The 17,915-nt window shown below is 47.3% G+C and overlaps 1 protein-coding gene across 3 annotated transcripts in view; it reads right to left on the bottom strand.

Moving 5' to 3' along the window:
• SBK1 (SH3 domain binding kinase 1) overlaps positions 1–17,915 on the bottom strand; it is a 75,753-nt gene that overhangs the window by 4,108 nt on the left and 53,730 nt on the right. For all 3 annotated transcript variants that reach the window (XM_081169913.1, XM_081169911.1, XM_081169912.1), the window contains exon 2: positions 206–408. In XM_081169913.1, coding sequence (XP_081026039.1) covers positions 206–408 — 203 coding nt within the window. The remainder of the gene's footprint in view (positions 1–205; positions 409–17,915) is intronic.

The raw sequence follows: 17,915 nt of genomic DNA, 5'->3' as shown, positions 1-17,915 counted from the left end.
GTATCTCAGGAGTACATAAGGCAGGTATGGGGAATGTGTGGTCCTGCAGATGTTGCTACAAACCCCATCATCCCTGGTCAATGACCAACCTGATGGGAGCTGCAGATCAGCAACACCTGGAGGGACAATGGTCCCTCACACCTGACCTAAGGCATGGGTGTTCTCTTGCTTGGACTCTACCAGCAGAGGGCACTGCTGAGCTCACCTGTGCTCTTGTGGGAAACAAGGTCCACCTTGCCGTAGGTCCCCTTTCCCAGCTCGCGGATGAGGTCATAGTGTTTGTTGATGTCCGTGCCGGACAGCGTGCGGATGGCCAGTGACTGCATGTCTTCCGTGATGAGGGGGACCCCACAGCAAGCCAGCTTGCGTGTCGGTTCCTGCTCAATAGAGCCCGCACTCATGGTCACACTGGAAGACAGAAAAGGAAAGGCATTGGTCAACCATCACGCCTTCCTAATAGCCCAAGCCTTCTGGGATGCAGGAGTTGAGTCTGTTGCATCCATCCAAAACCCAGGCTGCTATTCTCTCCTCCCCCCCCCCAACTTTCACTCAGAAACCATGAACTCTGAAATATCACAATTCTGCAAATGCCAATGTTAACATGCAAGTTAATGAAATAACATTTGGGAAAGCGGAGTTCAGAACCATAGCAGTTCAGATGCTCATGTAGGTTTTGTACATGGTTCAAGCTGAAAGGTGAGTGAGGACACAGAAAACTGGTCCCAGTTGTTGTTATAGAAACTACTGAATGGGGTTTTAGATATGTATACCAAAGGCACAGCTACTTAAATATACAAGTGTGGGTGTCAGGCTAGCATTGCTGTAATTATTATGAAGTACAAATACGGAATATCCACGGCAAATACTCTTAAAATAGTATATCACCTACCCTCCCTCCTGATTTGATTTTTTTTTTTAAATCTGCTGCATGTATATCAGATGTGGGGGATTTTTGACCCTCCAGATGCTGCTGAACTCATCCAAATTGTGGCCATCGGTACATATTGCAGGAGCGAGTTTCATAGTTTTTAACTATGCACTGCATGCAGAAGTACTTTCTTTCCTCCTGAATCTTTCAACATACAGCTGCATTAGATGTCTGTGAGTTCTAGAGTTATTAGAGAAAGAGGAAAACTTTTCTCTATCATTCCACACACACCCCAATCTTGCATAATTGCATACATTTTGTGCCGGATCCATGCACAAACGCTGCTTCAGAGCAGCATAAGGGGGAGGGATATGGATAGTCTGGAAGTAGCAGGACACAATTTGCACTTTTCTGAGCGGAACTCCCCTCCCCCTCCCGAAAGGCATCATCAGCCCTTCCCCTTTCAGGGTACAGTGCAGAAGCGCCATACATCTCCCTGCTCTAGATACACCAGCCCTCATGATGTCACCCACTGCAAAGAGCACTGCCTCCTCCCCCTGCAGATTTTGCCTTGGCGGCTCCCCGCCCCCCAACCTGCAAGGCTCGCCACCTAAAAATTCAAGAGGGACTAGCCTGATATGAGCGAAGACGGGATCTGAGATTAGTCCCATTGTGCCTCCCTCTGAGTGGAAGCATAGCTGCATTAGTCAGCGCAAGCGGGAGCCCAGCAAAAAAATGTTGCAGTGTGGAGCCCACCCGGTCATAGTTCCACCAGCTCCATTCCATTCTCTACTCCCCATTTCCCCTTTTTCTTCCCTCCAACAGCTTCTCGGCATTCCGTGCCCACAGAGCGCACTCACTTCCCAATGGGCTGTTTGCAGTCCCTCCATATTGGTTCTCCTCCCCCCCTTTCACAATTTGGGTTATGTTTTCTTTTGGGGTCAGCAAATGGACACGCCGATGCTCAATCCCGGCCACATACAATTCATTGGTTCCTCCCAGTCATATGAATGGGGAGCTCTTCTGTCCCAGGGACATTTAGAAAGATGCTTGCTTCTTGGGAGAAAAGCAATGACAAACCTAGACAGCATCCTAAAAAGCAGAGACATCACCTTGCCAACAAAGGTCCGTATAGTTAAAGCTATGGTTTTCCCAGTAGTGATGTATGGAAGTGAGAGCTGGACCAAAAAGAAGGCTGATCGCCAAAGAATTGATGCTTTAGAATTATGGTGCTGGAGGAGACTCTTGAGAGTCCCATGGACTGCAAGAAGATCAAACCTATCCATTCTGAAGGAAATCAGCCTTGAGTGCTCACTGGAAGGACAGATCATGAAGCTGAGACTCCAATACTTTGGCCACCTCGTGAGAAGAGAAGACTCCCTGGAAAAGACCCTGATGTTGGGAAAGATGGAGGGCAGAAGGAGAAGGGGACGACAGAGGACGAGATGGTTGGACATTGTTCTCAAAGCTATCAGCATGAGTTTGACCAAACTGCGGGAGGCAGTGGAAGACAGGAGTGCCTGGCGTGCTCTGGTCCATGGGGTCACGAAGAGTCGGACACGACTAAACGACTAAACAACAACAACAAATGAGCAAGGAAACTCCAGACATGGAGTTGGATCTCTCTGGTCACTTTATATCTATTCCTTCCATTGCTCACCAGCCTTTTCTGCCATTGAGTTTTCACTGAGTTATTCTGGGAAGACTTGCTAATTAAGCAGATATAGATTTATATAGGCACTAGGCCTTTGTTGTACTGCTTTCAATGCCTATTTAAAAACTTGGGCAAGCCTACCCAGACACATAATTTTATCATGTACATTTATTTTAAAAATCTGGCCCTGCTTGATGAGGATCCTTATATGAGATACAGCAACCAGGCCTATACATTGCATTCCCAAGTCAGCTGCACCTAGATGTTTGGATCGGGGCACAATGACAGTTACATTCCAGCGTCCTCCCCAAACCCACTTCATCCCATACCATGAATTGGGATAAATAGGGTGGCGAGCCCAGGACTCTGTTGCATAATTCATTCCGTTGATTCATTATTATTACTTTCTTCCTCCAGCTCAGACTAAAATTGCTGTGTTTAACTGCTTCTCATTGACTAAACGATCATCCCCCCCGCCCCCCCGCTTCCTCGCTCTGTTGTCTGTGGCAGGTATTTATAGGCAGTCGCTATGTCTCCCTCTGGTAGCAGCCGCTTCTCTCCTCAAAAGACCGCACACTTCTCAAACCTCGCATCCCTCTTAGGGACGGGGCGGTGACCCAAGGCTAGAGAATGCGTGCTGTGCATGCCCAAAGTCCTGGGTTCGATCCCGGGTATTGCCACCTGAGAAAAAGGCACAGTCAGCAGATAAAGGAATGGCCAAGATCCTAGACAGCTGCCACCAGTCAGAGGAGATGATAATGGGATTGACGGACAGAGTACCAGAACACAGGGACCTGACTTTTTCTGAGCCAGACCTAATGGCCACCTACCTCAGTACAGTGGTACCTCAGGTTAAGTACTTAATTCGTTCTGGAGGTCCGTTCTTAACCTGAAACTGTTCTTAACCTGAAGCACCACTTTAGCTAATGGGGCCTCCTGCTGCTGCCGCACCGCTGGAGCACCATTTCTGTTCTCATCCTGAAGCAAAGTTCTTAACCCGAGGTAATATTTCTGGGTTAGCGGAGTCTGTAACCTGAAGCATATGTAACCCGAGGTACCACTGTACTGCCCTACACCAGAGGAGAGGGACATTTCTTTGGTTCCACAGGTAGGTTAGGTTGAGAAGAAGAAGAGTTTGGATTCGATATCCTGCTTTATCACTACCCGAAGGAATCTCAAAGCGGCTAACATTTTCCTTTCCCTTCCTCCCCCACAACAAACACTGTGAGGCGAGTGAGGCTGACAGACTTCAGAGAAGTGTGACTAGCCCAAGGTCACTCAGCAGCTGCATGTGGAGGAGTGGGGACGCGAACCCGGTTCACCAGATTACGAATCTACCGCTCTTAGCCACTACACCACACTGGCTCTCAGAGAGGCAGCGACTGGCCCAAGGTCACTCAGTGAGCTTCATGGCTGAGTGGAAATTTGAACCCGGGTCTCCTGAGTCCTGGATTCAACCTTCGAACCATGAAACCTGTCCCAATTCACCAGGGAAAGATCTGCATTTCTGGTATCCACCCCTGCTGAAACACTGTCCCCTTGAGGACATATTTAAAAGGCGGACAGAAAATCTGCACATGCTAATTTATATGTATAGATGCAAATGATGGCCAACTTCCAGAAAAGCTGCCCTGTAACTATTTTGGGTGGAATTCTGATGGAAACAGGATGGGAAATTGCCAGTGTTTGATTATTCATCCCATGTCTGGAAACAAAGTCAATCCAGCGCATCTGGTCAGTATGAGCTGCTGTTATTGCTTTCTGTCCTCAAACGATAAGTGATTGATTACAGGTCTCCCCCCCCCCCCATGGCATTATTTGCCTTGCACTGAAACTAATGGGAAGGTATTACATCACAACAATGCAATTTACATGATTTAGGTGGTTAATTATGTAAGGGATATAATTTTGCCACTGCAGACAGCAAGACAGATAACATATTTGGGGGCGGAAGATGAACTGCCGCGGAACAGAGACACTGCTGCATGTGATGAATACAGGGAAGGAGACAAAACAATGCTTTCTTACATCCCTACCTGTAAACAATGTTTAAAAAGGAGGGGTAGGAAGCTTGTGACCTGGGGCACAAGACACCCCTTAGTAATACCCGTGCTTTTAGGGGATGCCTTTAAAAAACAACTATTTGGGTGTAAGTTTCTACAATGGTTATTTTTCAGGTTTCAAAGCCACATTAGCAATGGGAAGCTCACTCTTCTTTTTCCCAGCAAACCTCTGGCGAACACCTGTCCATGTATCTTAATGTAACTAAGCCTAGGTACATGCAACTGCAGCAATCACATCTTATTCCCCTGTTTATCCCACCTCCACTTCCATCTCCTTCCTCTGCTGTCTCCTCTATGTCTATTTTTAGATTGTAAACCCCTTGGGGGAAGGGCGTGGCCTTCTCATTCTCTGCCAAGCATCATGCGCATGGACACTGCTGAACAAATTAATCAGCACTATCCTCTTGATTCTTGCATACATGAATGTCAGGTTTTGTCTGTGCATAACCTCTAATATGAATGTCCCTGCGAGTGAGGTTCATTTTGAATTCTTGAGTATGGATAGTGTCCAACTGAGTTCTACTCAGAGTAAGCCCATTAGAATCAATGGACCTCTAGGCATTTGGCGGTATTCAGATAAATACTGGTGCTCAGGCAAAGATGGATGCCAGCACCACAGGACTGCCCCCCTCTCTTCTCCCTGAAAGGGTTCCACACCACCCAGAAATCTGCTCTGGAGGATTGGGAGAACTCCAGGGGGGCAGATTCATAGAATTAGAGAATTGTAGAGTGGAAGGGAGTTGGTGCTGGAGGAGACTCTTGAGAGTCCCATGGACTGCAAGAAGATCAAACGCATCCATTCTTAAGGAAATCAGCCCTGAGTGCTCACTGGAAGGACAGATCGTGAAGCTGAGGCTCCAATACTTTGGCCACCTCATGAGAAGAGAAGGCTCCCTGGAAAAGACCCTGATGTTGGGAAAGATTGAGGGCACAAGGAGAAGGGGACGACAGAGGACTAGATGGATGGACAGTGTTCTTGAAGCTACAAACATGAATCTGAGCAAACTGCGGGAGGCAGTGGAAGACAGGAGTGCCTGGCGTGCTCTGGTCCATGGGGTCATGAAGAGTCGGACACGACTAAACAACAACAGAGTGGAAGGGACCCCAAGGGTCATTTAGACCAGCCCCCTGCAATGCAGGAATCTTTCACCTAATGTGAGGCTCAAAACCACGACCCTGAGATTAAGATTCTCATGCTCTACCGACTGAGCTATCCATTTATATTAGGAAGAACGTTCCATTGCACAAGAAGAAATTGTTGCACCAATGGAACATACCTCTTAGAGCTACGCTGAATACAACCCCCTGGGCACAATCAGGCTTTTCTTGCAATTCTTTCCCAAAATGACAAACTTGTCCTTTTGCTTTAGATCACCGCAGGATTTTTGCAAAAGAAATCAGGAACGCAACACTTCGCAGGAGGACTGGTGTTAACAGCTTGCATGTTGTTCTGTGCAGCTTTAAGGAAGAAATCAATGGTGCAGTAATCTGAATGTTACATGTGCACACGATTGTCCTTATTTCTGTCGCTGGAATATTGGACAGTATGTCACTTTTGATGGCTGCCCCATGTTTCCAATGGTGAGACATCCTGCCCTCCGGCAATGTCTACCCCAGCCAATTTTCACTTGATTGCTTTGATACAGCGATGTTCAATCTTGTTGGCAAGTCTGTGCTTCAAGGCGAGTTCAACTTATCGAGACAATGTACCACTCAGGCAAGAACTACAGGTCACAGGCAGACACATCCCACTGGGGAGTAATGCGCACAGCTCCGCAATTAAGCCCCTACGCAGCCCCTGCCATTTTTTGCATAATACGTTTTTGAGGACAGATTTGATTCCGACGGTACTACCCTACCAGTTATCTGGCTGTACATAGAGAACAGCGGCTTCTGTCAGTTATCAGAGAGCATCAAGATTCTGCCAAAAGTAACACAATCTTCACTGCAAGCTGAAGTTCATACAGCAGTAACATGGGTGGGAGGGCATAAAAACATGAGGCAAACCCTGCTGCTGGGTCAGACCAAGGGCCTATCTAGTCCACCATCCTGTTCTCACAGTGGCCAGTCAGATGCTGGTGGGAAGTCGGTAATTACAGCACTCTGCCTGCCTGTAATTCCCAGAAAGAGGTCTTCAGAGGCCTACAGCTTCCAACAGTGGAGGTGGAACACTGTCATTGTGGTTAGTAGTAGTAGTAGTAGTAGTAGTAGTAGTTGTAGTAGTAATAATAATAATAATAATAATAATAATAATAATAATAATAATAAAATTTTATTTATATCCCGCCCTCCCCAGCCAAAGCTGGGCTCAGAGTGGCTAACAACAATACAATGGTACCTCGGGTTACATATGCTTCAGGTTACATATGCTTCAGGTTACACACTCTGCTAATAAAGAAATAGTGCTTCAGGTTAAGAACTTTGCTTCAGGATAAGAACAGAAATCAGGCTCTGGCAGCGCAGCAGCAGCAGCAGGAGGCCCCATTAGCGAAAGTGGTGCTTCAGGTTAAGAACAGTTTCATGTTAAGAACGGACCTCTGGAACGAATTAAGTACTTAACCTGAGGTACCACTGTAAAAGTAACACAATTTACATAAAATCACAATCAGTTAATTGAAATACATTCTAAAATCAATTCATTCTAAAATCAATTCAAAATCAAATTAATGGCAACCATTGGGCTGGAGTGCTATGAGGATTACAGGAGGCCCTTGCAGGCCCTGCAGAAAGATGTCAAGTCCCGCAGGGCCCTAGTCTCTGGTGACAGAGCGTTCTACCAGATTGGGGCCACGGCCGAAAAAGCCCTGGCTCTGCTTGAGGCCAGCCATTGACAGCCTTATCCTCCATTAATTGACCTGATCTTCTTTCGAAGCCATCGCTGCCTACTGTGGGACTTAGTGCCACAGTTTAACTGTGCACTGTGTGAAGGAGGACTTTCTTTGCTCTGTGCCGAATCGTTCAACATTCAGCTTCATTTAACAACCATGAGTTCCAGTGTTATGGGAGACAAGAAGAGTTCGAAATTATCCAGGCGCCAGACGCATTTTGCACCTGACTATCAGCCACTAGAAAGGGACGCAGGTGGTGCTGTGGGTTAAACCACAGAGCCTAGGGCTTGCTGATCAGAAGGTCGGCAGTTCAAATCCCGGCAAAAGGGTGAGCTCCCATTGCTCAGTCCCTGCTCCTGCCAACCTAGCAGTTGAAAAGCACATCAAGTAGATAAATAGGTATCGCTCCAGCGGGAAGGTAAACGGCGTTTCTGTGTGCTGCTCTGGTTCGCCAGAAGCAGCTTAGTCATGCTGGCCACATGACCCGGAAGCTGTACGCCAGCTCCCTCGGCCAATAAAGCGAGATGAGCGCCGCAACCCCAGAGTTGGCCACGACTGGACCTAACAGTCAGGGGTACCTTTACCTTTACCTAGGCACATTTTGCACCTAGCTATCAGCCACTAGGACCAAGTGAAGATGCCTGGGCTCCAGGATAGTGCCTGACGTCTCCACCATCTGGAGGTGCATGCCTGGGGATCACTGGATCCTGACTCCTTTCACACGCTAAGACCACATCCTGTAGAATTCTATCAGCTATATTTTATTTGCACAATCAGAATGAATTTCAGGAACCAAAATGCTTTTTCTGTGCAGCTGGAACAGGAGCATTATAGTTAATGGTTGTAGCTTGTCTTCACTTACCCCACCCCACTGCCCTGTTCACAATTGTGAAGAATATTCTTACATTATGAATGGTTTGTGTCACCACTAAGAAAACAGAAGTAGGAATAGGCCAATATATAAACAGACTGCTGCAGGATCAAGTCACCTTATTTCTTTAAGTTCTCAACGTTCTTAACCCAGCTCAAGGTTGCCATCTGAACTAGCCAGATGTTTAACTGATAATCAATCTCAAGTCAGCCCATCATTTGAAAAATAAGATTTTAGATCCATCTGGTCCAAAAAGGACAAGAAGACATTATATTTGGGCAACTGTAACCTTGGTTTAAGGAGCCATTTGGCGCCTAGCTTATATACTGTACAGTGGACGTTCGAGTTGCGAACGTGATCCGTGCGGGATGCACATTTGCAACCCGCAGCATTTGCAACCTGCAGTGGTGCGTCTGTGCATGCACGGGTTGCGATTCGGTGCTTCTGTGCATGCACGACCCCCGAAACCCGGAAGTAACCTGTTCCAGTACTTCCAGGTTTCGGCGGGTCCATAACCCGAAAAAATGCAACCTAAAGCGACTGTAACCCGAGGTATGACTGTATCTGTGTTTCTAACAGTGGAGACAAGCTCTTCTCTAGCCAGTATCCCCATACCACACATTGTTTAATACGCCACTATCAACTAACAGCACCCCCCCCATCCTTCTACAGCATCCTTGGCATGATAAAATGTGTGCAGGGAGCAGCTCTTACTCTCCACGCAAGCTGTAAAACCAGATGATTTATTTCCTTAGCATGGGGATGCTGCACACTTCAGCTCTGCAGTTGCCCCAAGCCCTGGGTACATCCGCTCTGCCAATAAGTAATTGGCAGCTCATTAGCAGCTCATTGCAAATGCTGGAGGCCACATGATCAGGCTTTGTGCCCTCAGGGCAGGGAGGGCCAGAGAGTTTGCAGATCATTTGCTAAGTCCAGCCGGCCTCTTGAAAGAAACAGGGGGAAAATTACAGTGCAGGGAACAACCACCCCATTATTACGTGGCAGAACATAGAATAGAATCATAGCTGGTGTTAACACAGAAATCAATACCATTAGCCCACAAGAGGGTAGACAAGGGAAAAGGTTTGTTTATGGGAGCAGGGGCTCCAGAATTTGTTAGAAGGCACGCCTCTCTCCCCACATCAAACCTCTCAGGTGAAAATGTGCAGAAATATCACTTAGTAGGAGCCTTCTGGGTGTGCAGCGGGGTTGTGTGTTTGATAGGGGCTGCATAGGTGGCAATGGTGAAACGTGATCAATTGCCCAGTCAAATGATAGCCAAGCATTTAAGCCATTAACTGATTAGAACAGCAACAAAGAAAATGAAGCTACCGTATTTTTCGGACTATTGGACGCACCGGTCCATAGGACGCACCTAGATTTGGGGGGGGGGAAATAAAGGGGAAAAAATTTATCCCCCCCCCCCGCCAGGCGCGGGGCTGGGGCGGGGAAGCCCGAGCTTCCCCCTCCCCCAGAACGGGACTCAGAGCCATGCCGAAGCTGCGCGCAGCTTTGGCATCGCTCTGGGAGCTTGCGGGGCTGGGGGAGGAGGAAGCCTTCCGCCAGCCTCCAAACCAAGTCGGGGGACAGCGGGAATGGCGCGCTATTCCGCGACCTGATCTGGAGGCTGGGGGTGGGAGAAGCAAGCCTGCTTCTCACCCCCAGCCTCCAGATCAGGTCGTGGAATAGCGGGATGGCAGAGCGCTGCCATCCCGCGATTCCCCGACCTGATCTGGAGGCTGTGGGGATGGTGGGGGGAGAAGCAGGCTTGCTTCTCCCACCCCCAGCCTCCAGATCAGGTCGTGGAATAGCGGGATGGCAGAGCGCTGCCATCCCGCGATTCCCCGACCTGATCTGGAGGTTGTGGGGATGGTGGGGGGGAGAAGCAGGCTTGCTTCTCCCACCCCCAGCCTCCAGATCAGGTCGTGGAATAGCGGGATGGCAGAGCGCTGCCATCCCGCGATTCCCCGACCTGATCTGGAGGTTGTGGGGATGGTGGGGGGGAGAAGCAGGCTTGCTTCTCCCACCCCCAGCCTCCAGATCAGGTCGTGGAATAGCGGGATGGCAGAGCGCTGCCATCCCGCGATTCCCCGACCTGATCTGGAGGTTGTGGGGATGGTGGGGGGGAGAAGCAGGCTTGCTTCTCCCACCCCCAGCCTCCAGATCAGGTCGGGGAATAGCGGGGTGGCGGCTCTGCACCTCCCCGCTGTCCCCAGCTTTTGGGTGCAGGCTGCTGCCCGCAAGCCTTGCGAGCCCGCGGGACATCCCGCCGGGCTTGCAAGACTTGGGATAGCTTCCTGAAGCCTGGAGAGTGAGAGGGGTCGGTGCGCACGGACCCCTCTCACTCTCCAGGCTTCAGCAAAAGCCTGCATTCGCACCATAGGACGCACACACATTTCCCCTTCATTTTTGGAGGTGAAAAAGTGCGTCCTATAGTGCGAAAAATACGGTACTTTAAAAAGAGGGGGGGATACAGCTCAGTGGTAGAGATTCTGATTTGCATGCACAAAAAGACCCAGGTTCTGTCCCCAGCATCTCCAGGTAAGGGCTGGGAAACTAGTCTCTGCCCCAAAGCCTAGAGAGCCGCTGCCAGTCAGAGCAGGCAATAGAGACCTAGATGTACCAATCGTCTGATTCAGGATAAGGGAACTTCCTCCATTCCTAAAGGGAAGGACCACAGCTCGGTGGCAAAGCATCTGCTTTGCTGCAGAAGGTTCAATCCCTGGTATCTCCAGGTTTGACTGGGAATGTCCCCCACCTGAACCTTGGAGTAGCTTCCAGTTAGTGTGGACAAAATTGATTTGGATGGGCCACTGGATCAGGATAAGGCAGCTTCCTATATTACTAAAGGGAGGGGGTTGTAGCTCAGTGATAGAGCACCTGTTTTGCATTCAGAAGGTCCCAAGTCCGGTATCTTTAGGTAGAGCTAGGAGAGACCCCTGCTTGAGATCCTGGAGTGTCGCTGCCCATCAGTGTAGATGGACCTGATTTTGAATAGGCAGCTTGCATTTCCCTTCTGCCATGGAACCCAAGGCAGTGCACTTGAAGGTCTCAGGGAATCAGTCGCCCATCCAGACATGGGCAAGACCCATACCTGCATGGCTTCAGCAAAGTGGGTGGCCTTTTATGTCTTCAGACAATTCCTAAAACCAGGTAATCCCAAAGTCCAATCTCAACAAAGCACAGAGCACAGACCTCCGGGTTAGCGCCATCGGCAATGGCGGAGTTCCTCTGACTGAGAGGAACCCGCTCCGTGAAAATCGGGCCTTGCCGCCGCGGCGAAGGCGGAGACCCCTCAAAAATCCCAGGCAGAGGAAGCCTGGGAACGTGGGATTCGGCTGACACCAAGAGCGCCTCCCCTACTCGCAGGGAAACCCCTTTTCGGGGATCCGAAGCGACGTGGGGTGAGCGGCACGGTGTTTTGAATCGACCGCTACTTTTACGGAGTGAAGCTGCACAGCCGTTGCCGGAGAGCGCTGACTTTTTTCCTGTGGACAACTGGACTCTAAACAAGTACCCGTGAGTAGAACGGAAAATTGGACTACGAAACATTTTAATTTGGCACCGAAGCGAGAAGGTTCTAAACAGGAAGTCCGCCTTCCGCTTTTGTAAATAGACTGAAGCAAAACTTTGCAAGCTAAAGTCAGGAAAGTCGTATATAAAGGACTAAGTTTCCTTCAGTTATAACCATCAAAACCCCTCTTGGAAGCAGGAGAAGAGGGGGAAAATCTTAGATTGTTCAAGCCTGCAGGAGAGAGAGTAAAGAAAGATAAATTTCCACCGTCTCAAACCTGGGAACAGGGTGTCAGAGACAGAATTTTTTGGGGAAGTTCATTGACTGTGAATGGAACGTCTTTTGACAGATAGTTAAAAAAGAGAAACATATTGATTCCAATGTTGCCTTTTGCATTCAAAAGAAACAAAATATTTGAAAAATGAAAGTAACTTTCTTTTGTTGGACCTGCTTTCAAAAGATGGATACAAATAGAAATTGTCTCCTCTAGAGGGAGCTTGTTAAACTGTTGCTGGAGTCGATCTGGGGATTTCACAGCTGTGGAGATTAAGGATCGTGAGACCAGACTCTGACCTTGAATAAAAATGTGTTTAGAAGAAGTTTTGGTGCTTGCTTTTTGCAAGACAAGCGCTTTGTTGGAGCAGCTGCATGAGAAGATGGATTTGATGACTGTTGCAGTCAAAAACTTTGGACAAACAGTGAATACTCATATAGAAACCATTCAGGAACCAACCCAGGAATCTGTTTTGACAGGGCAAGTGCAAGGGCAGAAGATAATGGAGGAGGTTGCTGTTGAACCTCAAGTAACACAAATGGAGAAACCCGAGGGCCTGCAGGAGCATAAGCTGCTGTTTTTGAAGACTGAACCTGGAGAAAGTCAGATATGGAGAGAGGGAGTATCGTTTGGTTGGGAGATGGGAAGTTGGATGGATCCCCCTAGGCAGGGACGTTTCGGTTTTTGGGATTTGGTTTTGGGCCGGGGGGGGTCTGGAGTTGCGGGGGCTTTTAACTTTGGAGGGACTTTGAAACATGCTTTTAAATACGTTCTGGACTACAGTGCTGACTGTGGAGAATGGGCTGATCTGTTGAGGGGAGACGGAGATATTGTTGGGTTGGGGTCTCCCCGAGACCTACTCCTCAATGAGAAAGGAAAGAAATTAAGAAAAAGATCAACAAAAGACAAGGTAAAGTGCAGGTATAAACAAGAAGAAGATCTGCAGAAGGGACATGGAAAAGACTTAAGAGCCTCGGACATAAGATCACCAGGTTGATGGACTAGATGGAATGGATAGTAAGGACTGACTTAACCCGAGACCAGGAAGAAGAGACGTTGGATGAGGATTGGAAGAAAGTTTTTTTAAAAAATTATTTTGAGAATTAGTGTAAAATTAATGAGTATTAGGAAAAATGTTGGAATGAAACTATTTGGCTTTAGTAGAAATGATATAAGGAGTTATGTATAAATAGGTATTAAGTTTTAAGTTTTAAGGTATTTTATGGTAAGATAAGGTTAAAATAAATTAAGGTAAATTGGATGACAGAATATAGTGAAAGATGGAAAGGATTTGCTGAGTTAATTAATAGGTTAGACCGTTAAGATAAATTATTTAACAAAAAATGAGAAAGATGGAAAGAATTTGCTGAAATAATTAATTAAACTAGAATACAAAAAGGGAGGTGTGAGGAGGTCAATGAAACAAGTAAATGAAAGATAAAGATATGGAATATTGGATGTGTGTTTTAATGTTATTGTTCTTTTTTGCTGTATTATTGTATTGGTTTTTATGTTTTTTTCTTCTTTTTTATGTATTGTAATGTATGTCTTGTTAAAAATTTTTGTTGTTTTCTTTTCTTCTTTTTTCTGTAATTTTTAAACTTCTAATAAATATCATTTAAAAAAAAAAGAAAGTCCAACAGATATGGGTTCAGCCCTGACTCATTGGCACTCATCCAGGCACAGCTCCTTCCTTTTTCCTTGCCAGCGCTCCATCCCAGAATACACACAAGAAGACAGTGCCCCTTGGCATATGCAAAGTATCTTTCACCAGCAAGTGATCTCAGCCATCCCTCCCAAGTTTAGTTTGTGCAAGACACATGGCTTTCCTAGATCCCTCCTCCCTGGAAAGCACAAGCTTTCTTTGACCCACTGGGCAAAGTTCCCATAGATCCTGCAGATATTCCACTCCAGGTGCACAAGCTGCTCTCTGCTGGCTCTCAGCGCTGGGAGAATTTCGCCCAGCCAGCTCTGGGACTTAGCAGAGCACCTGCCCATTTGGAAAAGCCAACTGTCCAAGGTGCTGCTTCATTAACAGGCTTCAGGCAAGAGCATCCTACATCATTGCCTTGACTGGACTTGCTTTGGTTCAAAGGCTGGAAGGGCACCAGGGAACGTGGATGTTGCTCTCTGAAGGCACCATCAAAGCAGGTCTACTACTGTTCTGCCTGAGCTGTGAAACAGAGGGTGCTAGGTTCAGATCTGACCTCTGCTACGCTCTTAGGCAAGCATCTCTCTTAGCCAGGGATGGGGAACTAATGACCCTCCAGATGTTGTTGGCAAGGGGTGATGGGAGTTGTAGTCCAGCAATATCTGGGAGGCTGCCTTCTATGGCTTTCTTATATCCGTTGTTTGACCTGCTGTTTTATAGGTATATTTTAAATCTTTGCTTTATTTCTTTTTGGTAGTAATCTTTGTCCAGACTCTGAGGCTGAAGTGGAGGCTGGAGAGGAGGAGGCCAGCAGACAGGAATTTGGCCTACTGCCAAAGCATCCAGGGAGACTCCCCCTTCTGCTGCTACCAGCTCCCTTCCCCTCTGATCTCCCAGAATATGCAGAGAAAGGAAAAGAGCAGAGGAGAGATTGGTTGCGCACAGATGGGGGGGGAGAGACCCCTAGAGAGGAGGGAACTGTGGGAAGGCAGGGACCTTCAGTCCTCACAACTGCCTCATTCGGGCAAGACCTACTGGGGAGAGTTGCAGGGATCAATAGCCCTGCACTGTTTTGGTTTCTTTGAATAGAGTTAACTTCACAGACACCAGTGTTTTTATTGCTGATCTACACCTGACACACACACAAACAAATGCAAACAAACCCCTACAAAATATCAATCTCAATGACCACATCAAGTCCTACAAAATCAAGGCTCTGGCTTGCAGCAGCTGAAGAAACATCCCTGCTAAAACCAGGCAAGAGGAGAGGGTGATGTGGCCAATTAACTGATTAGAAATGGAGGAGGATAAAAACACATCCACTCATAATTACAGGAGCATAGCAACCCGGTCACGCTGACAGAGTACAGGCAGCCGGCTCCCACCTTGATCAACGTACAAGGCTGGCTTTGCTTGAATCCAGAGTTCCAGAATACCTCTCACCGCACTGGCCACAGGGAGGGTGTCTGCACCATGCAAAGAACTGGATCTCTAGTGCTATGCTTCTTGATCCGACTTGCACTCTGGGGTCTCAGGTAAAGGCAGTTTCCCATCACTGCTGCCTGCAGTTTATTGCCTGGAGATGATGGGGGTTGAATCAGAAGCATGGAAACCAACACTGACACACAAACAGAGCACTGTGCATTTTGGAAAGTTCTTTATCTGTTTCCCATGCATTTGGGTACCTCTTAAGAGACCATCACCAAATTTTGCACAACGGTTCTGGAGACCAAGCAGCAGGTTTTCATCTATGTTTAGCTGCAATCGGGCGCCATTTTGAATCAAGATGGCGGTCTGAACCTTTCAAAGTGGCACTTATCTGAACGGCTGCTTTCAAAAAGGCACTGGTTTTTTTGTTGTTTTTTTGTTTCTTCAACTGCCAGGGCACTTTTCTCTAGCAGAACATGGAAAAAATAGGATCCAACAGCAAATAGAATATTTTAGTCATATCCTGCTTCTACGGCGATCTCTAGAGCCGGCCCAAGACATTTCATGAGGCAAAGGCCAGGATGGCAACCCTGCCTCCTCCAATTCTATGTGCAGAAGCCGGCCAACTGGGCAGTTGAAATCTTACATCTACACTGGCAACAGGATTGCATCCTCCAAGCACCTGAGGCAAGAAAGCCTGCCCACGATCTGCGGCCTGAGGCAGCTGCCTCACTCCATCTAATGGTAGGGCCAGTCATTTGTATTCTGTAGGTCACTTTGAGCTTATCTGGTGTAAAGTGACTCAAACACAATCAATCAAGAGGAAAATCGGTGTCCCCTTTCTGGGTGATGTGTAGGCAACCACCATACTTGATACACACCCGGGGTATATTGTTTTAGATAGACAGCTACGTTCTACTCCGAGTTGACCCAATGAAATTAATGAACCTTGTCATATCCATTAATTTCAGTGGGTTTGCTTTGAGTAAGACTACAACTATGTGACCTCTTTTTCTGCACTGTGCTAGTGGCTACCCTATTCAACACACACTGAGGGAATATTGCTTCACATGTAACTGATTTTATGTTGCTTATTGCATTTTTATCTCGCCACCTCTCCGTGGAACTTCAGTGGCATGCATTCAAAGCAAAAGTGACAACTGGGAAAGGACAGGAGATAAGCCCCCTCCCTTGCAATTAATTTGAAGGGGAATGCTGTGGTTTATTACACCCGTCACATCTGGCGTGCTAACGCATTCAATTTGCACGCCGGCTATCTGTACCCAGGATACCAGGGATCTCACGGAGCGCAGCAGCCTTTGCTTATAGACGGCCAAGCATTCTGCATACCAATTTCCCAGGGTGCATTGCTGCCTCTGCTCATCCCAAACCATGGCAACCCTGCACCTCTTGCCCAGTGGTTACCAGGGTTACCAGTTATCCAGTCTCCTTTGAAGGGACTTCATTGAAAGGCATCTCCTCAAAGGCAAAGAGGACGACGTGTCTTATCGTCCCTTTCCCCTCAACCCTGCCCTCTTTCCCTGCAAATCTCTGAAAGCAAGCCCACCCTATTACACACATTCTCTGCTCCTTTCCTCTTGTCTGGGATTCCAGAATTCCCAGTGTTTGCACAGCAACTTCTTTAAAAAAACCAACACCCAATGTGCTTCTGGCTGCCTTCCAGACTTCACTTTTCTCCAGCGCTGCTTAATGATAATTTATGTTGCTTTGTTGGTAGCTCACTCACTTCATTCTTGAGCCCCTTCAGGATTCTCCCTGCCAAACACCGGCTGGCGCGGATGATTTATTACAGTTTATTTATATTAATCGCTGCACCACATTTTTTTTTATTGCTGTTCTGTTTATGTATATTCATATATGGCTCCACCCCTTCTCTGGCACAGTTCCTCTTTGGTGATCATCTACACTTTATTATTTATTTAATGATATTATTAATATTATTGCAATCATTATCATCACTGTTACCGGTATGTTGTTATATACCATCTACGTACAGCACTTCAACAGAGTCATTGCTCTCTTCTACGTGACTGTCCTCTGGGGATTTGAAGTGGGCTACCACTTCAGTCTTCTCCAGCCCAAATATTCCCACTTCTTCTGATCATTCCTCATATCCCTGACCATATGTGCGGCTCTCCTTTGAACCTGTTCCAGAGAACATCATATGCCTGCAGATCATGCCCTGGGACCTATATATCCCTTTGAAGTAAAGAAAATATACCCTAAACACAGGAAAATACAGTGGTACCTAGGGTTACATACGCTTCAGGTTACATATGCTTCAGGTTACAGACTCCGATAACCCAGAAATATTACCTCGGGTTAAGAACGTTGCTTCAGGATGAGAACAGAAATCGTGCTCCGGCAGCGCGACAGCAGCAGCAGCAGGAGGCCCCATTAGCTAAAGTGGTGCTTCAGGTTAAGAACAGTTTCAGGTTAAGAACGGACCTCCAGAACGAATTAAGTACTTAACACGGGGTACCAGTGTATAAAATATCTGGAGCAAAGACTCTCCATTATCACTGTTGGTCTACCTCAGATAGCAACCTTACTGTGCATTTTGAAAAACTGGGGCATTACCTGGGCTTAAGTCTCCCTGGATAAATCACTAAAAAATTGTCCAGTAGCACCTCAGAGACCAACTAAGTTTGTTCTGGGTATAAGCTTTCATGTGCATGCACACTTCTTCAGATACACTGAAACATAGATAAATCACTGTCCATTCTGGGAATCCTGCCAGTGA

The sequence above is a fragment of the Podarcis bocagei genome (genome assembly GCF_964188305.1).
Source record: "Podarcis bocagei genome assembly, chromosome: 14".
In the NCBI taxonomy this organism is placed as follows: domain Eukaryota; kingdom Metazoa; phylum Chordata; class Lepidosauria; order Squamata; family Lacertidae; genus Podarcis; species Podarcis bocagei.
Note: the sequence above shows the minus strand (reverse complement) of the source record. Positions and strands in the feature narration are given on the sequence as shown.